Genomic DNA, 25,852 nt, shown 5'->3' with positions numbered 1-25,852 from the left:
CCAGATTAGACAAATGTAATGTTCCTTAAAAAAATACCAATACTACAACCTGTTTCCCAGCTAGTTCATGCTAATATTCTGGAAAAAAGAACAGAGGCACAGGAATGGGGAGAATGAGGCCCAAGCAAATAGGCAAACGGCCTTTAAAATATTCTTAAATATTGTTGATTTATGGCCACAATTACAAAAAAATGTAAAACATTTTATTGACTTTTAAGAAATTGTGTTAAAACTTGGGCAAACATTTTAGTGTTAAAATCCGATCCTATTCTCAAGGTTTACAACAATTCCATTTACAATGCAGGCCATAACTCATGTTCCTTCAGGCCACTAAATGCTATAGCTTTCTAAAGGCCCTTGGAGCCCTTGGCCTCCGATGGCTCCTTCAGTTTCTCAGGTGGGAGTGAAGGCCTGGCCAGTGAGGAGACAAAAGACCCCTGTTGTATCTTAGGGGAGTGTGGGAAGAATACTTTCTTCACATAAGGCTTAGAAAGGCCAGAGACAACATGTAGCACCTCTGAAGGCCTTGCACTAAATAAGAACAAAGATGGCAGCACAAGTTCCTGGTTGGTAGGCCCTATAATGGGCAGGGAGCCAGTAACCGTCTGACCCTGTTAAACTGTTATGCCAGCCACGTTGAAGCGTACTGGAATAAAAACATACAATCTAATTTAGCCATCTAGCACAAAAACAACAATAAAATGTTAGTTTTTCAGAACAATTAAAAATCTGCTCATGTCAGTTTTGCCACACTTCTAATCTAACATCATTACATCTATGGAAGCCTACCCACAGGATGCTTCAATCTATTAAAAATATTTTTGGGGAAAAAACAACAGTCATCGTATTGGCAACCTAGAGATAGTAAATATTAGTTTGGCATGGAAAAGGTGGCACAAATTTGTGTGTGACTTGCTATACCCCCTCCCGTGTAAAAGATATTTGTGAGAGCTAAACACTTCATAGAAACTCAAACATAGCTGTCTTTTTGTTCGCAGCCTTAAAACAATTCAATCCAGGATAGTTTCACAAACCTCACTATGAATCTACCATGTCAATAAATGATTTTAAGGATTGCAGAAGTCTAAATGGTGCTAAATTCAAGGACACACACCCATAGGGCAGGAAAGTGATGTGAGAAGATAAATGGTGCGACAAAAATCAGACAAGCTGGAAGAGTGATCATGGCAATTTCCTGCAAGAGTGAAAGTGTAGTATACATGTGTGGGGAGTCCTGAAAGTACAAGTTTTACATGAAATACAAGTATAAATATACTGAGGACCATATTCCTCACCTGGTGCTCAGCATCACATGTTAAAAGTACATTTCAGTGGCTAAACTTAAGTTGGTTTCATAGTCTGTGCTCCAGCCCAGTGTCCATCTCTTCTCAATATCTACCGCTCTGCCTCAGAGTTAGGTCACTAGGAGGTAAAAAGGTTACAAGCAGACGGTAGAAGAAGAGATGCCCTCTAGTCCTGTACCCATTATCTCTTGCTGCTTCGCCGTGTCTCTTTGCCATTGCTGACTGGGTTGGAGGAGGAGCTTGTTCCCAGTGACCCTCCACTCTGGTGGTTGGGCTGACTCCGGGTGATGCGACCGCTGGTGGGATGGGTGGGGACACTTGGTGGGTGTGTGGAACTGCTAGGGGTAATCAATCCATTGCCATTCTGGTTATCAGAGGCTTAAAAACAAGTATAGGAGAGAGAAAAAATATTACTGAAACCATGGAGGCTAAACCGTTAAATGTTTCTGGGATACATTAAAAAACATACTTAATATGGAAGATAGAGATTTAGTTCTAAATTGGTTAGTAACTGCAATAATTGGATGAAACGGCATTTAAGATGAATGCTGACTGGGTAGACTGTAGAACACTCAAATTTTACTGTCAGGATATGATATCAGATTAGCTGAAGGGAGAGAAACAAGCAAATGGTTTTGGGGAAATGAGAATAAATCTGAAGAAATATTTCTGCTAATATATTACCATTCTTGATACATTTAATATTGGACATTCTTTAAAGATCCCAGTTTTAAAAAACAAAGTGTGAAGACTTTAAAATGTTGCAATGGTTCAGTGGCATATTTCGGAACAAAATCAAGACATCCTGCCTGATTTACACATGCAAGAGAACAAGGTAGGAACAGCATAGTAGGAAGAAGTGTATGTGTCAGACTGCAGTTGGAGGAACACATGTTGGAATGTTCTCCTATATAAAAAGCTCGCTGGAAACAGGAAACCTACACAGTAACTAAAATCATTGGTAGCTTTCTCCCTGCTGCATTAGTTTTCTGTAGGCTCTAGCTGTCTCCAGTTCTTACTTATATCTGGTTTCTAACACCCAGATTCTATAGAGTATTAGGGACTCTCAATACATTTAAAATCAGTGGGCTTAGGCACATCTACTTGCATAGAACTACTCCTGTTCACCACTCTGACTAGATATGCAGGAATCAGAGAGGTACAGAAGGTCATGCAGCATACAGTGCACTTTTTGTTGTTCAGTCGCACAGTTGAGTCCGACTCTTCGCGACCCCATGGACTAGATCACGCCAGGCCCTCCAGTCTTCCGCCGGCCTCTGAAGTTTGCTCAACTTCATGTTCGTTGCATCTATGACACTGTCTAACCATCTCATCCTTTGCCGTCCCCGTCTTCTTTGACCTTCAATCTTTCCCAGCATCAGGGTCTTCTCCAGTGAGTGCTCCCTTCTCATTTGGTGGCCAAAGTATTTGAGCTTCAGTTTCATTATCTGGCCTTCCAGGGAACAGTCAGGGTTGATTTCTTTTAGGATTGACTGATTTGATCTTCTTGCAGTCCAAGGGACTCTCAAGAGTCTTCTCTAGCACCATAGTTCAAAAGAATCTATTCTTCGGCGCTCAGCCTTCCTTATAGTCCAACTCTCGCAGCCATACATGACTACTGGGAATACCATTGCTTTGACCATGCGGACTTTTGTTGGCAGGGTGATGGCTCTACTTTTTATCATGCTGTTTAGGTTCGCCATCGCTTTCCTCCCAAGGAGCAGGCATCTTTTAATGTCATGGCTGCTGTCACAGTCTGTGGTGATCTGGGATCCCAGGAAGGTGAAGTCTGCCACTACTTCCACGACTTCCCCTTCTATTTGCCAAGGAGTGATGGGGCCGGATGCCATGATCTTAGTTTTTTTGATGTTGAGCTTCAAGCCCACTTTTGCGCTCTCCTCTTTTACTCTAAGCAAGAGGCTCTTAAGGTCCTCTTCACTTTCTGCCATTAGAGTGGTATCGTCTGCATATCTGAGGTTGCTGATCTTTTCCCCAGCAATCTTATAGTGCACTACTAGTGGGCTAAAGAATCTGGCAAGACAATAAATCCTCCAGACCTCCTGGCTAAACAAGTCATGATGTGCATCACTCACCTAGAGCACTCAGTTTACTTAGCACTGCTAAAGATGGCTGCCTACCTGCTGCTGCGGAGGAAGAGGAGGGGCCTGGTACAGTTTGAGACGCTGCAGGCGCTGAATTGTCATTCTGCGTCTGGGGAAAACAATCAAGATTATTCACACATTCTGGCAAATGCAGAGGCTCCTCAGAACTTTTTAAAGTGAAAATACATGTTGATTTATTTCGTTTACTTCATTTATAGCCCACATTTCTCACTGAGAGTCTAGGTGGATCACAAAATACAGAAAACAATTCAGTCAGCACAAGACCTCCAGTAACTATGCAGTAGGGCTACGATCACAGAAATTAGGGAACAATGCAAACAAAACCATCAAAGGCATGGCATACCATAACTAATGTGGAAAGCGGATTACCTTTGTAGCAAGACAGTGCAGTAGCAGCAGGATGATACAAACAATAAACATTGCAACAGACTACAATCCTGTTCCCTTATAAAAGTACCCTCCTGGACTGTGCCATTATACTGCAGTTCTGATCCCATCATAAAAACTTCTGCTTGGCATATTCCTTGGAATAATAGAAGTGTGGAAGCCTTCTTGATGGTAACAGTCTCTCAAAAGTATGATGGAAACCAATCCAGTTCAGAGGAGAGGGGAAGGAAGAGGGTCAAGGATGGATGCTACAAACAGGCCGGAGTAGAGCCCTAAAGCCTGGTCCTGGAACCGGCAGAGTTGCCAAGTCCACAACCAGAGAAGGCTCCTGAATTTTTAAGAACTGCACAGGAAAAAAACCTCCATTCAGTGCAGATTCTCCTTCTCACTGTAGCATCATGGTGGAAAAAGCCACACTCAATGAAGCTCTACATACAGTGCTGCTCTTACAGGTGCAGATGTCCTCCCTAAATTGTGGACCTGGTAAATCTATGGGCATGCGTCCCAAAGAGTTGCCCTGGTATCCAAAGCTTCCTTTTTGCTTTCATTCCTGAGATCAGGTAAATCTATCAGCAGGCTGTTCCAGGGTATAAATAAGTGTGGGAGAATACAGAGGAGTAGAGGAAGTGGGTGGTAATGGGAAACAGATGAAGGAATGTCTGTTGCATGGCTCTGGTAGCAGAAGGGAAACTGGGATTTCAAGAGTACCCAGTTTTCCTGTGGCAACAGAAGATACAAAGGCACCCTGTGATGGAATAAAGAACAGCCTCAGGAGTGGGACACCCCATGGGGATATCAGATACTCCCACAATTTGAGCCAAAGTTACTTCACTTGTCAGCATCAACTATGGCTATCCTATTATACTCACATTTTTGTTTTGTGACTGTTGGGCCACATACTCTGGGTTTGGCTCACTGAAATTTGGCACTTCAGAATAAACCATACAAAACCTGTGGTTGAAGAGATAGGAGATAAAGTGGTCAATGAAGTGGTGGATGCATTGACCACACTTTTCCCTCTTTTGCAAAGCATGCGGTACTGTATTAGCAGCAACATACAGATATTACACGCTAACTACTGGCAGTGATAATAGTACCCAGAAACACCACATTTCAGATCCTTTTTAGGCCTGGACTTGCCAGACATCAGTAAATCTTTGCACTACAGGTTTTCATAATTTTTCTTCAAAGAGACACAATCAAAACCAGACAACACGCAAACTTATTCAGGCTATGCTGTCAGAGTGATATGGACTAGAACTATTCAGTACATTACTAAAAGGGAAAGTCAGTGACAGAGATGGATAGCAACAGTTCTGCCAGTGAACTTCTATTGAAGGTAAGAATATGGCTGAAGATCTGCGGTGGCTCAAGTGGTTAAGACGCTGAACTGCAGGCTGTGGAAGGTCAGTAGTTCAGCAGTTCGAGAGCCGAGTGTGCCGCATGACAGAGTGAGCTCCCGTCTCTAGTTCCAGATCCTGCCAACCTAGCAGTTCGAAAGCAAGAAATTGCAAGTAGATAAATAGGTAGCACTACAGTGGGAAGGTAACAGCGTTCTGTGAGCCTTGGTGTTTAGTCATGCCGGCCACATGACCACATAAACGTCTTCGGACAGCGCTGGCTCTTCACCTTTGAAACGGAGATGAGCACCGCAACCCTAGAGTCAGATTTGACTGGCTTTCGAGCAAGGGAACCTTTACCTTTATGACTGAAGACCCGACTCCAGTTACACCCATGCACTAGTTACCCACATTAAGAAAGTGGCATGATTAGAGCAGTAAAAAATTTTTAAACTCAGGAAAATCATACTGTGAGATTTTTCATGGAACTATTTTGGGTACCCTGGGACTAAATTGTAAGGGGAAGTGATACACAAATTACCTCAAAATAGATTCTGTTGGTCAGCTGTGTTGGTCTGAAGCAGTAGAACAAATTTAGAGTCCAGTGGCACCTTTAAGACCAACAAAAGTTTATTCAAGGTATGAGTTTTCATGTGCTTGCACACTTTTTCAAAAAAAAGTGTGCATTCACATGAAGCCTCATACCTTGAATAAACCTTTGTTGGTCTTAAAGGTGCTACTGGACTCTAAATTTGTTGTACAATTTACCTCAGAATGCAAAGTCACAATGTGTAATCCAAAACGGACACTTCTGTTCTACAAAATAGAAGAGAATAAGTCCTGCAGAATTAGCAATGCAAGTCTAAGCAGGGGGTGTAACTTTGTTTAGGATACCACTGTAAAGGTTGTGGACCTTTGTTCTATGGCTATGGAGCTTTATGGTTCCAAAGCCAGACCACTCTCTCAAGATTCAGAACAAATGCCCACTAAACTGAAAAATTTACCATAATGTAAACTACATACAAACATCACAGATATATTCTGCTCTGGAAGTCTCGGGGAGTTCATTCCATGACTTCAGGGTAGATTATACTCTCCATAACCACATTATTATTTCGCCAAAACTAGGCTTTGCATCTGAACTAACCAAGCCCACCTAACCCAACCCTTGAAAGCAACCTTGGGATAAGCTATAGGTCTTACTCTCCAACTTTCTGCAGATCTCCTCCACGTCCAGTGTATAGAGTCAGGCAGCCTTTGAAAGTTGATGCATACCTGGATAAAGAGAAACCCATGCTCAATGTCAGCACAACAAAAGCCCTCCAGCATGAAATATATACTAAACTCACAATATAACATCTGATTTTGGCTGCCCTTGGAGCATCGCATGTCAGCTCACCTGACTTCTGATTTAAATCAGTTGAGCTTCTGCAGTCCTGTATAATAATGCATGCCATCTGAGGACAGTTCACAGTGCCATCCTAAGCAGTTACACCCTTCTAAGTGTGCTGAAGTCAACAGGCTTAAGAAGCATGCGACTTTGCTTAGTGTCGTATGGTACAAGTGTGCTTTACGTCTCACTGAAGTCAGTAAGACTTAAAACGCTCTTAACTAGTTCTCACATAGGCCCAACATGCTTGCAGGGAAACAAAGAAGTGCCCAGTTCATCAGACCAAGGCTGTCATTTTCACTCTGAACTTCATGGGTGCTCCATATGAGAGATTCCTACTTGCACAACCTTCATCTTTCAGGTTAAGGGACCCATTGCCAGACGGCCCCCCACATCATGGATGCAGCACTGCACTGTGTTCTGGATTCTTTTAAACACAACAATGAGATAGTTAAAGGCAAGGGTTTCTGTTTAGAAAAATGCTGTTTTTAAATTCTGCCTGCTTATCTACCTAAAAAAAGTTATGCCATAATATGTACCCAGAATGCATGCTTAGTTATCAAGAACAGACTGGGAAGAGAAAATGGCCCTGAAACAAGCAAAGCTAAGCAGCCCTTTTGGCATTGCAGGGGCTTAGCCGTGTCTGCAATGGGCATGAGCTCATCCATTACTTCCTCCAGTTACTACTGCTGATTATCTGAGCCAAGTGGCCCCTGAGGTGTTGGCAGAGTTGCTGGGGTTCAGCTGTGCTCATGCCTGGTCACCAGAGGTCCTCTATATCAGTGACTCACTGGGAAATCTCCCCATTACCTAAATGATCAGTCTACCCTGCTTGGTTACTTTGGCAGGGGTCCTCCTGTACACAATTACAAAACGTTTTTACCACCGTGTTCCCAAACACTGTCAGTCTTATAAGGTGTCTAAGTTACTATCTATAGCTTTACTTCCCCAAGTTGTTCCCACAATTATTTGGGATGGATTCATATATATTACTACTTTCAGGACAGAAACATGTTTATGAAGATTGATAAATACTTGCATCTTTCTTAGTGGCTGCCTGTCATGGCTGCCTGTCATGACCCCCTCCGACCAGCTCCAAGGCCTGGGCCAAGGTGGCCCAAAAGAGGTGAAGTGCTCAGCTGGCTGCACACAACCCCATCCCAGAGCCAGGCAGTGAGAACCATCAGTCTTTGCAAGATCCTGGCCAAAGCACAGTGCCGCCACAGGAGCTCAACACCTGCCCGCAGGGCAGCTGAGCCTGATTGCTTCCCAGCCTATTTAGGCTGAGGCTTGGGAAAGCTGCCTTGGCTGATTAATCTGTTCACCAGGCACATGCCTGTGTTCCAGCTCCAGCCTCCAGCTGACACTCAAGCCTCACTATTCAAGCCTGTGAGCACTACCCATCATGGAGACCTGACTGGCCCTGCCTTCAGAATACAGGACACTGCCTTTGTTTTGTGACTGTTCTCATACAATGGTTTCAGACATGAGAACAATTGTTGGTGCAACCATGGATCATAAGAGGAATATGTCCATCACTTCTCCAGAATGAATCCACACAACACTTTTGAAAGGGATCAAAGGTGCCTTTAATGCAATTCTGAACCCAGAAACACTGCACATAATAGTAATGTAGTTGTCTGGGAATGTGAAGGGTCAGCAAAGAGAAGTGGGAAGGCACTTCCCTTATATGCACCACTAGCTCTATAGCACACAGGGCTGACTTTTTCCCATGTGTTTCATGCCCTTTTTTCATGAATTTCTTGTTCTGTGCTAAAGCCAGTGTGCTCTTTGGCTCTGGATGTTCAAAGGCTGCCATCCAGAAGAAAAGTAAGAACTGCTGTAATGGATCAGACCAAAGATCTGTTTCTCAGCATTCTGTTTCTAACAGTGGCCCAGCAGTAGTCTCTGAGAAGCTCACATTCAGGGCATGAAGGCAACCACTGTTTGTTCTTAGCATCTGGTAATCAGAAGGGATGAAGTAGGTGCTCTAAAACTATGAACTGACACTTTTCATGCTATCACTTCAGTATCGTGACATGAAATCAAAATAGAGAAAAGGTACTGAAAAGGTCACTGAGGATCTTTTCAGAAGCCTCCACATGAATGTGCTACAGATGGTGGACGAGGAATGAAATATGCTAGCGCTGATAACTATCCTTCCCCAAGTGGCAGGCTTGATCCTGCCCTGAATGTTAATGTTTTGTTCACAATCTCCACTTTGCCAACCAACACCTCTCATGCAACTAGATAATCCTAGTCAGAGAACCAGAGCTAGGAAAACCGGGAAGCGTATTGAAACCTAATACATTTGATGAGAAATGTAGCTGCTAGAACAAAAAAAATTGCTCAAGGACAAATTAATTAACAGTACTAGCCTATGCATTGTTTCTTCTTACTAAACCTATTGAAATTAATGGGATCTGACTGAAGTAATTATAGATAGGCTAATCATATAGACATAATACTTTAAAAATTATGCTGGTTTAAGGGCTATGAAGGAGACTGTGCTACTTATCATCTAAATAGTACCACAAGGGTTGTCTTTTTTAAAGCCCTAACTGAAAGAAATCAGAATGCAGCAAAGCTAGTTAAAATAGACCACTTGAACCTGAATGCAACTTCAACCACTGTCTTTTCCCAAGATCTCTCTCTGTGCAGGAAAATGCAAGTATTCAGTAACGGAAGAAAGGTGGCTGAGTTTTTTTTCCTTCCACAAGCACACCAATCAGATGGCCAATACATACCGTGGCTGCTGGTGTGCCTATGGTGAACTGTGCCCATTAGGAAAAAGTCAGATTCCATGTACATCTGAGACTTAGCTTTCTTTGTTACTCATGAAAGGCTTTTACCATAGTTAAGTGAGTGAGATAAGCTGCAGAATCAAATGCTTTCTCCCCATCCTGCTCCCCCTGCAGCCCATTCCCCCTTCAGTATGACTTCCTCCTCTGAAATGAACCATAATGATCATTATATTAGGCCAGTTGCCAAGCCATCATTAATGCAAACTAGATTCTGTAATCCATGGCTGAAGAATGAGCCTTGGTTAGCAGTAACATCTGTGACAACACAGCCATGTTTAGGGTTAGTGGGGAGAATCTGTGTACAAGGAGAAGGGTTTGTGAGATGAGAGCAACAGGTGGTCTGTTCTAAATACCAGGCTCAAAGGCCAAGACATATTACATCTGAAGGGACCCAGAGAGAATGAATAAAACTTTAAAGCATTGTCTTCATTTTGCAAAGGGAGAACACATACTTGAAAAAAGCAGCTCCCAGCTAAGTTTTGGCAACAAAAGGAAACATCCATCCCTTTCCCCACCTTCTTGCCCCTCTCCCTCACTCACACATGTAGAGACGGAGGGGAGAGATGGGCAGAAACCCACCATTTCAGCCCAATCCTAACCATAAGTAAGTCCCACTGTGTTCAATAGAAGTTGCCTCCAAGAAATTGTAAATAGGGCTAGAGTATTTAAAATTGTTTTTAAAAACCCATCTTGCAATTTCACACAGACACTTCTTTCTTAGAAGTCTTTCAGCTAACCTAAAGAAATCATTCCCATTCCCCACCCATCCCACTCCAACTGGAAGAATGATCTATACCCTTTGGTGAGTCGGATGATGTCTCCTGGCTGAATTAGGTTGCCAATGTCGTCCCACACAGAGATGTTTATGCTGCCAGTTTTGTCTGCTACTTTACATGTCCGTACTTCATGGCCATCTTTCGTCTTGGTCACCCGACCTGGTAGTGAAGCAGTTACCATAATCTGATGTAATTAAGAGGATATTGCTGTTTTTATGCTGAAACAACAAAAGTTCTATCCCAGCCCCAAGCCCATGGAAGCTGTTAGAAGCATCACTGCACTCTACCCCAGAAACAAACAGAAAAATGGAGAAGAAAGTGTGCTCTTAAAATGTATTGCCTCACAACAACAAGTCTCAGTACAAAACAGTAACAAGTATAGAAGGTAGAAGTGGAGGGGACTGGCTGTGGCTTAGTGGAAGAGCATCTGCTTTATAGCCAGAAGATTCCAGGTTCCATGTCTGTCATCTCCAGTTAAAAGGGTGATACAAAAGACATCTGCTTGGGACCTTAGAGAGCCGCTACCAATCGGAGTTGATAATACTGCCATTAGTTCAGTATAAGGCAGCTTCATATATTGAAGTGCAATGTTCATTAACAAATGAGGTGTGAATATTCTGACATAAATGCTAACTGGCAATACCCAGTGGTCAGGATAGGATAACCTTTCTTCTGAATCAACAGAATTTACTACTATGCTGAAAATAGAATTCTGTGTGTAGGACTATACACTCAGCATGATGGGACATTACTCTGCTTACCCAATTCACAGAGTCTTATTTATCAGTATGTAACTATTTCAGACATCTCATTAGTACTCCTGCAATATCCTCACTATTTTGACGGTAAACAGAAGGAAGTCTATACACAACCATCATTACCTAAAATAGATAACATTGTATCACACTACCCAGGTATGCAGAAGGGACAAACATACTGGAACATCCAGGAATGCATCCAACATTTCTAAATAGCAGTGTGTGGGGGAAGTCATCCCAATTTAGATTAGGCCTACAAGTTTTTAACCCTTTCTTCCCAATGTCATTTTCTCAAGTCCCAATGACTCCCTTTGCCTTGCCGGAGGAAACATACTGCCTGCCTATCTATTTCCCCCAATGGAAAAAATAGCTAAGCTACTCCAAGATGCCATTTGAGGTCTGAGAAAACAGCACAAGCTGCTGACTACCTTGGCCTCTGGACTGCTGGCTCATTTAATTCCACCTGCTGGGCTTTAACTCCACCCCTTGCCTAGAGATGATATAAAGACCTGCTACCTGGGATTGGAACAACAACAACCTGGGACTGGGAAAGGAGAAGATGTTTACTGCCTTAGTTTGCAGACTACCACCTCTTCAGTTCATCTGCATAATTCTAGTTACTCCACTTTAGGGTGGGGGGGGAATCTACACCAGGACTTGCCACTGGCCCCAGACCTTTTCATCTCTAGCAGCCACAGCCTGGAAGTGATGACTGGACCAGCTGCTAGGGGTAAGGCTTCTGTCATCTACCTACCCAGGGTTTTAAATTGCCACCACGTCCCAAAGTGCCATGTGCTCCCATGCAACTGTTGTATTAATCTTTGGCTCAGTAGGCATTTTGTTTTTAGGTAGGGGTGTAGTATTGCCCCTCCCATTGCTGGTTCTAGAGCTTTTTTGCAACTGTCAAACCAATCTTTTGAGATCAAAGGGATATCAAGAAGGGACTGGGTGCCAGTTTGAATTTTACAATAACAGGGGTGTGAGTAGTTGATTTCTTCATGGATTTGGCTTCTGGGTCATTATACTGTGGTTTTAAAGTTTGTAAGTCACTTTTAGGCCTCTAATTCAGGAGAAAAGTGGCATATAAGTATTTTACATTACTAAGAACCTTCCCCTCCATACTGTAATCCTAATCACATACACACACACACCCCAGGCTGCTGTTTACTAATAAAAAACATACTGGAGATCTGCTGGGAAATCTTCCAAAATCTTTCTCACATTTTTATGAAACATAAATGAATTTGCCTCCCTTCTATTCTGTACAAGATTTAAAAAACCAAGATAACTATAACAAGCTTTTTAAAAAAATCACTCACCCGTTTCCAGTACAATGAATATAAGGTTTAGGTTTTTTAGGCCTGGTTTAATATCCTTCACCAAGGTTTCCGTCGTCATGTTCAATGCCTTTTGATTTCCGGTATCTGAGTAAACTGTTTTTGCAAAACAGTTAAAACCAGCCAGCAAAACAAACAATAAGAATATTGCAGTACATAATAAAACCTTGTTGTGACCATACTGTTTAACTTTATTTTGTGCCCTCCTCTACTGAAAGTACTGTTTCATGGTCTACATTTATGAAAAATTCTACTGAGTATAGAATCATAGAAACACAAAGTTGGAAGGGGCCATACAAGCCATCTAGTCCAACCCCCTGCTCAATGCAGGATCAGCCTAGAGCATCCCTGACAAATGTTTGTCTTGCCGCTGCTTAAAAGACTGCCAGTGAGGGGGAGCTCACCACCTCCCTAGGCAGCTGATTCCACTGTTGAACATAACCATAAAAAGTTTTTTCCCCCACCCTTAATTTAAACCCATTATTGTGAGTCCTATCCCCTGCTGCCAACAGGAACAGCTCCCCCGCCATCCTTTAGGTGACAGCCCTTCAAATACTTAAAGAGAGCAATCATGTCCCCCCTCAACCTCCTCTTCTCCAGACTAAACATTCCCAAGTCCCTCAGCCTTGTCACTCTCCTCTGTACCCACTCCATTCTCCTCTGGCTTCCAGTTCCTGGCCTCCAATAGCAGAACATTAAAAACCTATTGTATATAACTTGCATCACGTTACTTTATCAACCCAGTGCAATTTAGACTCCTCCCATTCTCACTGAAGGGAAATTTCTTTCGCTCCAAAACTTATGTAGGACTATAGCGTATTTTTGGAAGTGATGCTAAACTTGAAATGTGTCTACTTTGCATATCAATAATGCAAGAAAGAAGTCAAAGAGACTAAGTTCTGGTCAACATGACTCTTCAGTTTCTAAGCATATGAAATCCAAATACTGTGTAGTTGCTCAGATCTCTACTCAAGAAGATATAGTCTGAAGCAGGGATTGGTAACCTGGCAAGAGTTCCACATGTCATGACCAAATAGCAGTACTCTATTGTACATTGTACCCCCACAAACATGGTGTAGTTTCATACCTTGTCTAATATTCCAAGAATCAAGCAGGTCATATTACTAGGGAGATATGCAGGAGTACAAGTCTGACGTTTTATACCACAGAATTACAGAACTTCTCCTCAGGCATGTCACAAACCTCTTTGCCTGTGCCAGATGCACACCATGCTGTGAAGTGATCACCCATGTCCTAGGTAGATACTTGTTTGAACTACTCTTAACATGCCCTTCCCCATCCAGAGTGGAAGCTGCTGAAAACACTTCCACACAGCAGAAATGTCATATGGAGGCTGTAACTATTAGAATCTGTTTACCATATGGATCAGTATATGAAAATGGTGTTCGTGGCCTTCCCACAAGGACCAACATTATGATGTCTACCCCAAGTCTAACCAGAAGACACCATTATGTTCTACCACACATTTGGAACATTTCAGATATTCCTGCAGCAGTCTCTGCTTACAAAGCATTTAGAAATCACAACTATAATATACCAGTTAATATCTCAACTTTGCTCTCCATTGTCCTAACTAAAAAAAATAAAATAAAAATGACAGTTTGCTCACTTCCAATCTCATATTTTGGATTTCTTCTTTATGGTACTTTGGAGCTAGAAAAATATTAATGCTACATTATTTGACCCCAGTCACCTTTTTAGATTTACTCCTCAAACAGAAAAGCAAATTACATATTTTCCTGGAGATGTTATTTATATTTATATATTTTAAAAATAACTTTATTTAGAAACACAGATGTATACGAAATACAGATCTCTGAATACATAACATTGATTCAGTGAGACACATGGGCTATAACGAATATCCTGATTTATAATTCTGTGAGACAAGCAGAGTACAAATAAAATTTGCCAGCTCACTAAATTGTAATAATATAAATTACACATCTTGATTAGCTTGCCCAGTTTCTTGGAGCTGGAGGATCTGCTTTTCCCATCTGTCAATAAGGATTATTTTAGTATCCACAAGAAGGGTTAAAACAGATTCCAAATCGGATAAAACAACATAATCTTTAATATAACCAAATAATACAACTTTTGGCTATGACCAGTGTTCCCTCTAAGCTGAGTTAATGTGAGCTAGCTCACAGTTTTTTAGCCTCTGGCTCACACATTTTTGTCTTATCTCAGGAAGGATGGCTCCAGAGCAAACTAATTTATGCAGTAGCCAAATCGCTCGCTCACAACTTTAATGCCAGTAGCTCACGAAGTAGAATTTTTGCTCACAAGACTCCACAGCTTAGAGGGAGCATTGGCTATGAGATAAGCTAAAATTTATCATTAATGGATTAGAAATCCCCAAAATTCTGTATTTTTGCACCACTCCAAAAGATACAAACAAAACTAGGACCAAATTATCCACATCTCCAACAACAATCTTTTACATTCCTGTATATAATAGCCAGCCTATGTGAATTAAGATGTCACTGAAACAAATTCTCCTTCAAATCTTGTGGACATAAGTCTAGGCAAAGCAGTATTCAATAACCATTTCCACTCCTCTGGTCTGATGTTTATCTGCAAATCTCTATTCCAGTTATTATGGTAACTAAAAGATACCTCAATATTTTTAAGCAAAAGAGCATAGATAATTGCAATAGATCCTCCACAGTTATCTATGGTCGGTGCAAAAAAAGAAAAGAAAAGCTCACTCTGACATTCCAAGATTAATCTAAAAAAACCCACACAAAGCCAACACAAAACATTAGCACCAATATAATAACAGGCCCAACTGATTGAAATCTTAGGACATATAAGATCACAATCTTTTACTAGCTCTGTTTCCACATGAACATAGACTAGACCAGTATGTATCAAACCATTCATTGAATAAGCAGACACTTATTTGTACTACTGTCTAGCAAATCAGATTGTGAATAAATTAGCTGTAGTAGTGTGTATGTACTCTCCAGATTAAGCAGATCACTTATTCAATATACATATAAACCATTTATCGTTCTATCAACAGTTACCTGTTTTTTCAGCACAGTATGCAAAGTCTCTCTTTATCACTAGTATAAAGCTGGTTTAAAAAGAACAAGCAAAAGCATCCTTGCTCAAACTGCAGTGCTGATCACATGCCACTGTAAGAAGAAGAAAAAAGACATCTTTCCTTGTTTTTATACAATCTTCCACCACCATTCACACCAGCACAAACAAAGTGTACCTCTGGCAAATGTTTGGTGGTGCATGCTTCCCTTCTGGGTGAAGCAAAGGTTGATTTGCTAATGCTAAAGCAAATCCCTCCACCGTGATTTTAGAACACAAGGAAAAAAGAGAGATCTTAAAACTACAATGGAACAACTTAGTGAACGTGCTGGTGAGCAGCGTTCCTCTTGAAGAACATGGATTCTGCCTATCCTACAGCATTCACGCAGCCCTTTCTTTCAAGGCACAAAACACCAAAGAGATTACTGAAATCCCACATCTCCCTTACCAAAAATTCTGAAGCTATTAATCACTTACGTGATAAAAAATAGCCCCCACCCACCACCACTTTTCCAGTGAGGAGACCTGGCAGAACGTCGGTGGGTTGCTGACATTCCAGGAAGTGTCCTGCTGCGTTCAGAGCAGCCAATCGCGGCACAACGCTGTCCTCCAACATGCAGGAATGTTCCAATCTTTCCGCCAATTGCAAGCGGATAGAGTATTAAAGTGACAGTAACACCTACTGGTACACGTTAAATTTGCCCCCAGAGGGTACTGTGATCTGACACTCTACTCCTAAGAATTTCCATCGATTTTGCATTGCACATTATGTTTCGAAGACTTGGACGAAGTTTATATCAATACTCAAACAGAAATAATGACTGAACAGCCATTCAAAAGATTGATTTGCTAGCAGCATTTGCAGTATTTGTACAGCCAAATCACACTTCACTTCTTGCCATAAAGTTTCCAAAAGTTAGTCTATTAACCGTGAGTAAGTCTACCTCAGGGATCCCTGACCTATGGCTCCAGAGACAAATGTGTCTCAGTATGAAACTAAATATAGCTCTTCTAAAAAGAAAAGTAAATGTTTCATTAAGGTATATTGGAGGGGTAGGTGGGATTATAGAACTATAAGTAGGTGAAGGGAATGGCTGGAAAAGATGTTAATGGGACTAAAGAGCTTTTTAGAGATATTTTACAGAAAGGAAAACAATAGAGCTGAATAGCTGCTAGTAACCCAAGTGTGAACCAAATGCAGATTTATGCCAGTACACTAAAACGATTTCACAGGGTGATCCTGTGTATATTTATTAAGCATTGTGAGATCTCGTGTGTGCCCCTTGCTAGTAAAGGACTCATAACAACCAGTATTCAGTGAAAACTTTGTGGATGTCAATCAATGTCAATTAGAAGTAATGTTAAGCTTTTTAATTTTTTTAACTATTTATTTATTTACTATATTTATATCTTGCCTTTCTCCCCAATGGGTGGCCCATAGTCAAATGAAAATTGGCTTTCTTATACAATGTCCTCTTGCTCTGAATTTTGTCGTCATTTGTTTTTTTTTAATTGTAAAAGATTGCTGACCCCTGATCTAGATCTATTACATTACAAGAGAATGGAGTAACTCTGCATAGAATTGCATTGTCAGAGAGCTTTATAGGTGAGTGAAGGTCTAAACTCGGGTCTCCCTAGTCTTAATGCAAAACTGCTACACCACATTGGCTCTCTGAATGCCTTCCCAGTTTGATTTATTGACAAAGGACTAAATAAATAAATAAATGTGATTTAGAATCAATACATTAGAATAAAAAAGTACAGCTCATAGTCATACAATTCCTTGTATAGAATACTGTAGTAAAGGAAATATTCCTCATGCAGCCTCTTGAGCTGGATATATCACCTCCCCGATTTTAGGTTTAGCCCTGTATCCTTTCTTTTCTTCCGTTTGTTCAGTCACTTTTTTCATTTAAGAATGTACTTCAATTTGCACAGTTCACCATGGTAAGATACAAGAATTGTGCGTGGTTTCACTCTTCCTAATCCTCTATTATTAAGAAATTAATTTTCACACTATTTCCAGTAACAGAAGCTCTTCCACAATAACAGAGGTTTGATATTTTGAGAAATGCAGCCTAAACCCTGACTTGTGAGGCCGGTGGATGGAGGGGGGCAACAAATCTTATTTTATATTTGGTACTCATGATACAAGTACTATAAATGTGGGTGTCATCTTCATATGATCAGGACTCTCAGTTGGAGGCCAATCAGTTCTGCAGTTCAGTCAGGAAAACCAGGTTAGAGCCAGCAATTTTACAGAACCCTATTGGTCCATGATGCCACTTGATCTGCCCTGAACTAGTAGCTACAATATCAACAGAACACAGTCCAGTGGCACCTTTAAGACCAACAAAGTTTTACTCAAGGTATAAGCTTTCATGTGCCTGCATACTTCTTCAGATACAATGAAACGGAAATTACCAGTCCATACATATAGGTAGAGGGTGAGCAGTAGATTAGAATACATCATAATGAAGATGTTTAACAGATTCAAGGACCAAACAGGAATAACAAGCTTAGTTTATGTGGTTATCATTTGTTTGGATTTAATTCTGGGAGTGGGGACACAGTGAAGGAAATAACTATGTCAAAATTGGAGACTGATGGGCAGACATATCCTTAATTGTGGAATGCTGCAATATCAACAGTTGGCCATCTGCAATGGTGGCACTGCAGCACAGCAAAGAGAAGGGCAACAGTCCCTTTGTCCAACGAAGTGGCATAGCTGCCTTAATCCAGATACTAGACTTCCCAATTTGATACCTGGGAGGCTGGGCTCTACATATTGGTTTAAATGGATGATCCCCATATGAAATTAATTGCACTCAGGGCTGGATTAACCACTGTCCCTAATAAAATGCATAGCAAAGCTTGAGATAAATTTGAGGGAGGACTGGCCTCTTGCATAATTTTCAGGGCATTTCCCAATATGGAGTGTGTGTCTATCCAGCTACTTGTACTAGGTGCCTTTTAAACTGCCCAAGTTTTAGCGCCTCAGTGGCTGTTTCCCCATCATAAGGCAGAAAAGAAGGATTTGTATTCTCAGCATCTAGACAATTTGATGGACTGGTAATCTGGGAAGTATACAGAGTGGTATATGGCACTGCATGAAACAATGAGGTAGATGTAAGATACATTTAACGTTCCTTTCCTTTAGGTAAGTTTAAAAAAAATTTTAGAAGAAGAGATTGGATTTATACCCCGCCCTTCACCACCCAAAGAAGTCTCAGAGCGGCTTACAAACTCCTTTCCCTTTCCCTCCCCACAACAGACACCCTGTGAGGTAGGTGGGGCTGAGAGAGCTCTAACAGAAACTACTCTTTTTCAAGGACAGCTCTTATCAGAACTATGGCTTGCCCAAGGTCATCCAGAAGGTGCAAGTGGAGTGGGGAATCAAACCCGGTTCTCCCAGATTAGAGTCCGTGCACTTAACCACTACACTTAACCACTAGTGGGACATACAAGGGACATACAAAATAGGATAAAGGTCATGTATTTTTGTCCATACAGGAGAGTGCACGGGGCTTGCATAGAAACTTGAAACAGAGATTACAGTACAGCATCTGGAAAAACCAGTTTCTACTGTGGCATATGGAATGTTGGAAAACTTGAATTATTTGGGCCACAAGGACTGCAACTGTCAGGTCAAAGGTCCAGTTTTGTTTTCTGTCAGTATATGTGCTGCTCTTTGTGTACAAATTGTGGCAAAGGAGAAAGCACGATATGGTCAGAAACATGGGGAGGTAATACTAGTTCAGCATTGGCCTCAGCCCTGACTACAGGCCACCTTTGCCAAAAAGAAGCACAAAGCCCCACACTCTGGCCTGTTATGCATGCTTCAACACGTGTTGCTTGAAAGAATGCTCCAACATTTGTTGACTGGAGAGCTACCCATATTACATAACAAAAAATGCATGTGAAGCACAGCTAACATGCAATTTGTAACAAAACAGTATTTAATACAACAAAAGCATCACAAACACATTACCTACTTATATATACACACTTACATAGACATTGTATGTACCTACAAAAGGGGTGTATGTGGGGGGGGGGGGTAAAGGCCTATCTCAAACAGTTTTCAGCTTTCTCCTCTATTTCTGTTGTCAACTAACATGTCAAACATTTTTCCTGACTGCAGCAAGAGAGTTAGACTCAAATAATGACCGAGGTATCAGAGTATTCACATCCAAAGGCTGGCTGCCATGTCAAAAAATGGTAAAGTTCCAGTGTACACCGCTAGTATCAAATTGCATCAAACTGGCTCAGAGTGGCTCATTGCTGAATTTGTGCCAGAGCTCAGACCCAGTATCAGTTTTCAGTGGCAGGATTCAATCCTGGCGCAATACAAAATAAGAACAGATGGAAGCACCCTTTAGCGGGTGCAGAATACATCTCCCTCGTCTTATTTGGGGGAAAGGGCTTCCAGTTAAGAGGGAATTGTTTCCAGACAGTCATGAGCCTTGACATCTCCTTTTCTAGAAAGGAAGCAATACGCATTACTGTTTTACACATTATTTATCCATTACTTGTACATTCAGGGGACATTCAGAGTCCAAGACACAGCTAGAACACCGCACGAACTTCCTAAGGATGAGGTACTCAGAATCAAGCCCCAGTGAACTCCAGGGACTGCAACTCCAAGCGTCTAAGGATGCAATCCTATACCTAGTTGCACGAGAGTAAGTCCTAGGGGAACTTAATGGGACTTACTTCTGAGTAAAACGCGCATCGGGATCGGCCAGTTAATAAACCTCAGTCCAACAACCTCCTAAACCTAGCGTTGCGCTCCCGTCCATCAGCAAGCCCCGCCTTAACCCCCCACCACACCCACCACTAAGGGCCAGCCCTGCTCAGGCGCAGACCTTCCGGCACTCCGGGGTCTCCTTTGTCTGTCAGAGGAGGGAGCGAAGCCCGAGGAGGAGGGCTGGACTTGCGGCTAGAGCGGCTCTTCGCGTAGGTTTCCTTGTGAGCCCGCTCTGTTCTGGCGGATTCTCGCATCCGGGTTGAAGCTGGCGCGTTTCCTGTGGCGGCGATCGGGAATAATAAGGACCGGGGTTGGCAGAAAGTGGCCTCTTTCGCGCCGGGCCTTGAAGGAGGTATGCGATGACCGGGGAGGGGAGGATGCGAATTTAGTTGGTCTCAGGGATGGTTTTCCAGGGGACGAGGCTGAAGGGGGGCTGATTGTGCTTGCTGGGAGGGGCCGGGGGGGGGGCTGGGCTGGTGGCGGCAGCGGCGAGTGGAGGACGAAGGGGCGCTGCTAGGCTTGAGGGGTCATCCTGCACGCAGGCCGGGGGGAGCTGGTGTGAGCGAAGACCGAGGTGGCAGCGGCGGCGAGTGTCGTTCGTTCACTTCTGGGGTACCGTTAAGGCTGCATAGCGAGGGACGCTTACAGCGACCACAAAGCGGGTCTCTGCCCCGAGGGTCTTACAGTCTGAAATGCGACGGGACGGGCACGCGTTCAGTTGCACCTATTTGTTCTAGACCGGTTGGATTACGGGAGCGAGTGACGGCTAGGGAAGGAAAGATCCGGTTGGGGAGATGGGCTGGTAAATTTAAAGGGACCGGAGTATAAGTGAATACCGTCTGGTTGTTTGGAGGCTGGTCCTTTGCCTGTGTGTAAAATAGTGCTTTTTACATGGAGAGCTCCCCCCCATCCCTGGTCATTTTACATCTCCGCCTGTTTTCCCGGAGCTTGCTCCGGCCAGAGTATGGGCATGATGGGGGAGTGGGCACTGTGTTCTAGTCGGCGGCCTTGAAGGGTGATTCTGAAGCTAAATTGGGAGCAGTGGTGGGTGGGAGGAGGGAGAACACGCCCACCACCCTGAACGCCTTGGTGGAGTACCGATGGGCCTGTTATTGTTTCTTTTTGGCCGCCAGCTGTGTGTGTGGCGCTTGGGCCACAAAAGACAGGTCCCTGGAGTTGAGCATCTAAAAATAGGTGCCATAAGAAGGAAGGCATAAGCTGAGTGGTGGGGTTTCTGATAAAGGGGCCTGTGAGGAAGGAGGACAGGAAGGAGCTGTGGGTGGGTGGGTGGAGAAGAGTTTGAGATAATTATTAGGGAACTGGTAGAAAATATTATGGTTTTATCCCACCCTTCCTGCAAGTAGCTCAGGGTGACTCACATGGCTCTCCCCTTCTCCATTTGGCCCTCTCGGTGAGGTTGGTTAAGTGGGCTGGCCAATACTCACTCACAGCACAGTCCTGTGCAGTTACTTCAGTGTAAAGCCAACAGGCTTAGGCTGGAGTAACTGCATAGGACTGGGCTGTGTGCAAGCTTCATGACAGACAACAGATTTGAACTTGGGTCTCCCAGATTCAAGGCTGATGTTAACTACCACACCACACTGGACCTCTTGGCAGGGAGTGGTGTGTGAGGGGGAAAAGTTGGGAAGTTGAAAGGTGGTGGAGGGCTGTTTTCTGTGAGCTGTTGGGCTGGATTAAAAAGAAGAAGAAGAAGAGATTGGATTTATACCCCGCCCTTCACTACCCAAAGGTGTCTCAGAGCGGCTTACAGAATCCTTTCCCTTCCCCTCCCCACAACAGGCACCCTGTGAGGTAGGTGGGGCTCAGAGAGCTCTTGACAGAAACTGCTCTTTTTCAAGAGCAGCTCTTATCAGAACTATGGCTTGCCCAAGGTCATCCAGCCAGGTGCAAGTGGAGGAGTGGGGAATCAAACCCAGTTCTCCCAGATTAGAGTCCGCGCACTTAACCACTACACCAAACTGGCTCTACTACAAAAGGGAACTACTTGGAAGGAAAAGATGATTACTTAAGAACAGAAGAGTCCTGCTGGAGTAGGCCAAATGTCCATTTAGTCCAGTATGTTACTTCCTACAGTGGCTAGCCAGAAAGCCCCAAAAGGCATGAAGGAACAGCCTTCCTTTGCTGTCTGTCCCTGCCCCAGCAGTAGCTGGTATAGGGTGCCTGAGGGACTGCTTCCACCCATATGTGTCTGCCTGCCTCTCTGGGGAGGCTCTGCTGCTGGAATCCATGTTGCCAGAGGAACATGTTCTCAGTAGCCACTTCATATCTGTGAAACTGTCAACCTCAAACATTGTACCACATTTACAGGCCTTCTGAAGATGATCTTTTTGGTAGGGTCTTTTAAAACTAATTCCTACCCTGATTTTAAATTGTGGCTTTATTGGAATGTTAGTTTTTAATTTTTTGCTTTTACGATTTTACAGTTCTAATTATACTGTACAAGTTGAAGTTGTTTGGGCAGTTCTTGAACTGGAAAGGCAACATATAAGCAGCCTAAATGATAAAACGGATAGATAAAGTACTCTAGGTGCCCTAAACCTGTATCCGTTCAGTGAATAGCTTATATGGGAGGCATGGGAATTTGGGCTGAGAACACAGGCATAAGATTGGAGACTTCAAGGATGACAGAAGACAGGCAAACTGAGATGCCACCCTGGAAGAACCAGATAAGCAGTAGAGCAAAATGTAATAGGGTGGTTGTGGGGTTATTGGCAGGTAGAAGGCATCATGCTGTGGAGGTTGTCTGAGGAGCAGTGTGTGTGAAACTGATGGAAGTGAACTTGAGGTTGCTGCTGGACTGGGGTATGTGCATGTTGCAAGTCCCTTGCTGCGCTGATCTTACTACGCTCTTCTAGAGAAAGCCTGAGAGGAGTGGGTCAGCAAAAGTTGAGAGGAACTAACCAGAGCTCTGCTTCAGCAGAACAGGAACTTTTTGTGAAGGATCTTATGGTATATCCTTGTTTTGTGGCTGGAAGATAGATCTCCTACAGGTGAGGCTAGTAATCCCCGGTAGAATTCTTCTCATGCTTAATGGAAGTGTGCTTACTACAGATCAAGAGTAGTGAAGACCACAGGGAGCTCTTGTTGCTTGTGGCAGTGAAGCAGGTTTTTGTTGCCTGAACTCGGTTGTACAAGTTACAAGCTTGGGGAATAAGCGAGATGGTTCGAGGGCCTGTTGTTTTATCTCATCTAAATGCTGCAGAGGTGAAGCTCTAATTTTCAAAGAGTTGTGATTCATCCTTTGAATGAGCATCTTTTAATTTGGAGAGTACATTCATCATGCAGTATGATAGGAATAGGTGGACTTGTTCTGTGCTGACTGCTCTTCACTCCCATGGCTTAAAAGTACACAGTGTGATCTCAGTCTCACAGTGCATTAATGTGTAATTAATCTATGTGTGCTTGAGGTACAGTTTCTTTGCATCCCATGACATATTTGGAATTATAATTTTCGACAGATCTATCTTGCTTCCAGGATTAGAACAGATGTAGAAATTGTGTTAATCTAGAGCTATTTTCATGCAGTATAAACTGACTTTTATCTGAAGTTATTTTGCAACACCATAAAATTTTGAACCTGTGTTCTTATTACATAACAATAGCTTGTCTTGCTGAAAGCTCTTGTGATCCATACACAGGAGGAGTTTAATAATTGGTATGAAAAAATGAGAATGGAAGAGTAAGAGATGCCTAATGTAGAATACCATGTGGCCTTATTTCTTAGACTGCATCAGTTTGTTGTGGGAATCATTTATTTGAACTGATCTTCAAAATAAGTAGCAGGCTGACCTAGTTCCTTCCTGTGGTGCTGCTACTAGAGCATCCTGTGCGAGGCAGGTGGGGAACAGCTGTCTTCCTGCATCTTATCTGCCTCTTTAAACCCTCTCCTGGCTGCATCTTTGTATTGACACCAGTTTGTTTCAAGGCTAAGTGCCAAGGGCCACTCTCACAGTGCTTGGGGTTGCAGTAGGGCTTGTAGGTTGTGTCCCTTCCCTCCATGCTTCAGACAACTTCTCTGTACATTGCTAAATGATAGCACTTCTCACATGGTAGTGCAGATAGCTGCTGCTGCTTTCCAGGCACAGGTGGTCTTCACCCAGTTTCATTCTCTGCTGCTCTGTAGCTAGTCAATCCTGACCATTGTTAAGCCCTTCTAAGCCCACTGACTTCAATGGATTTAGAAGGGCTTAATTCTGCACCGTTTCTGCTTAAAAATGAATCCAGTGGTGTTCCGTATGAAGTTATGCTTTTCTTTGAGATGGAAAGTAGTGAATGGTTGCTTTAAAAAACTTATTGTAGATGCCTCTTGGTTCAGGAAAATGGTTGTCTGTTGTAAAAAGAACAAAGTTTGAGCCCAGTAGCACCTTTAAGACGACAAAGTTTAATTCTGATTATAAATGGATTTAAACTTTGTTTTTCTTAAAGATGTCACTGGACTCAAACTTTGTTCTGTTACTTCAGACCAACACAGCTACCCATCTGAATCTATTGTAAAAAGAGTTTCATTTTATTAAATAACAGCACGAGCAGTACAAGAATAATAACCTTAGAGGAGGATGTGTTGCTTCACTTTCCCCTGTTTTCTATTGCCATTCAGAGTAGGAGATATATAAATCTGAGACTAGCCTCAGAATGTACCCTGCTTATCATGTTCTTGCTCCAAGTTGTTAGGCAATGGAACTAGGTATTTTGTGGGGCCACAGAGATGCTGCTGTTGGGGCATCAGTGTTAAAATGTTAAACAATTTATTGTGATGTTCTGTTTGCCCTGCCCAAGGGTATGAAAATGGACTGGATTTTTAATAAGGCCTCTTGCTGTCTTATAATTGTCTGTTTGAAGTAAATTACAAGTGTAAAACATATGCAAGTATCTGTTTTGGGACAGCAAGGGTATGTCTCCGTAGCTGCTGAAGAGCAGTTAATGAATTATTATTTCATGGGTGTGTAAAAGGCTATGTGGTTTTTTTCCCCCATAGTTGTTAAAAATAATATATAGACCAGCAACATGTCTTGCCATGTTGCTGTTAATGAGTACTTCTCATTTCACATAGAGATTGGTCCTGTCTGTGTTTAGATATTCCTGTGACAACAGATCCTGGAGAGAAAAATGATGACTTAAAATGAGAAGGAGGGGGAAGAAGATGGGCCACTGTGAGAGACAGCTTCAGAAGAGCAACCCAAACTCAGCTGTTTTTTGTTGCTGTTCAGAAAGGAATTCTACTACAGAAGGTAAAACAACATTATTTTTAAGAGCTCAAATAATTTCTGTTTTCCTAAAAGCCCTCCTATTTCTCTGCATATCAAAATCCAGATAAGGCTGCTCATTTCCAGCCTGTGGGTGGGCTCAGTTTGTGACATATCCTGTTGGTGTGCATTGTTTTCTGTGTGTGCGTTTTTGTTCTTTGTTTTTTTGGTAGGAGGAGCAAATGGTGACATCTTTAAGTAGTATCATATGGGAATTGGATTACAATTTTATGTATACTTTGCTTTTATTTAGATATTCGTATGTTTTGGCATGAAAGGGATTCTTTGGGATTTTGGGATGATGATGATGGTGTAAAAATTGCTTGGAAACCTGTTATTTATTCACTTTTACTCCTAATTATGCATGCAGGCTTCAGTAGTACTGTGTTGCAGGGCTGAAGTGGTATAGAGGTGTGTGATGCGCTTTATAGCTACAGAACTGGTTTTGTCACTTTTGTGAGGCTACATAATTTCAAATTTAGCTGTCAAAAGTGTACAAATATTTAGTTTGTGTAGGACTGTTTGAAACCCTTATTGAAGGTTTGTTCGG

At 42.5% G+C, this 25,852-nt stretch overlaps 2 protein-coding genes across 8 annotated transcripts in view; one reads left to right on the top strand and one right to left on the bottom strand.

Annotated features, from left to right (window-relative positions):
- On the bottom strand, positions 1-20,229 carry NABP2 (nucleic acid binding protein 2). Of its 7 annotated transcripts, none has more exons than XM_015423700.1 (8): positions 20,157-20,229; positions 15,273-15,383; positions 12,202-12,315; positions 10,145-10,283; positions 6,358-6,429; positions 4,684-4,765; positions 3,443-3,515; positions 1-1,682 (listed from the first exon to the last, which is right to left on the bottom strand). In XM_015423700.1, the coding sequence occupies exons 3-8, from the start codon at positions 12,278-12,280 to the stop codon at positions 1,486-1,488; spliced, it is 642 nt and encodes a 213-aa protein (XP_015279186.1). In that variant the 5' UTR covers positions 12,281-12,315; positions 15,273-15,383; positions 20,157-20,229; the 3' UTR covers positions 1-1,485. The 7 variants fall into 7 exon arrangements, with proteins under 7 accessions (XP_015279186.1, XP_015279187.1, XP_015279185.1 ...); XM_015423701.1 differs by lacking the exon at positions 20,157-20,229 and adding an exon at positions 16,233-16,248; XM_015423699.1 differs by lacking the exon at positions 20,157-20,229 and adding an exon at positions 15,766-15,845.
- A 14-nt stretch (positions 20,230-20,243) lies between these two features.
- The window catches only part of RNF41 (ring finger protein 41, E3 ubiquitin protein ligase), a 46,845-nt gene continuing 41,236 nt past the window's right edge, over positions 20,244-25,852 (top strand). Inside the window, exons 1-2 of the mRNA XM_015423698.1 lie at positions 20,244-20,390; positions 25,133-25,287. The gene's annotated coding sequence lies outside the window, so the exon portion shown is untranslated. The remainder of the gene's footprint in view (positions 20,391-25,132; positions 25,288-25,852) is intronic.

Source organism: Gekko japonicus, unplaced genomic scaffold (assembly GCF_001447785.1).
Source record: "Gekko japonicus isolate JY-2015 unplaced genomic scaffold, Gekko_japonicus_V1.1 scaffold33, whole genome shotgun sequence".
Lineage (NCBI taxonomy): Eukaryota > Metazoa > Chordata > Lepidosauria > Squamata > Gekkonidae > Gekko > Gekko japonicus.
Note: the sequence above shows the minus strand (reverse complement) of the source record. Positions and strands in the feature narration are given on the sequence as shown.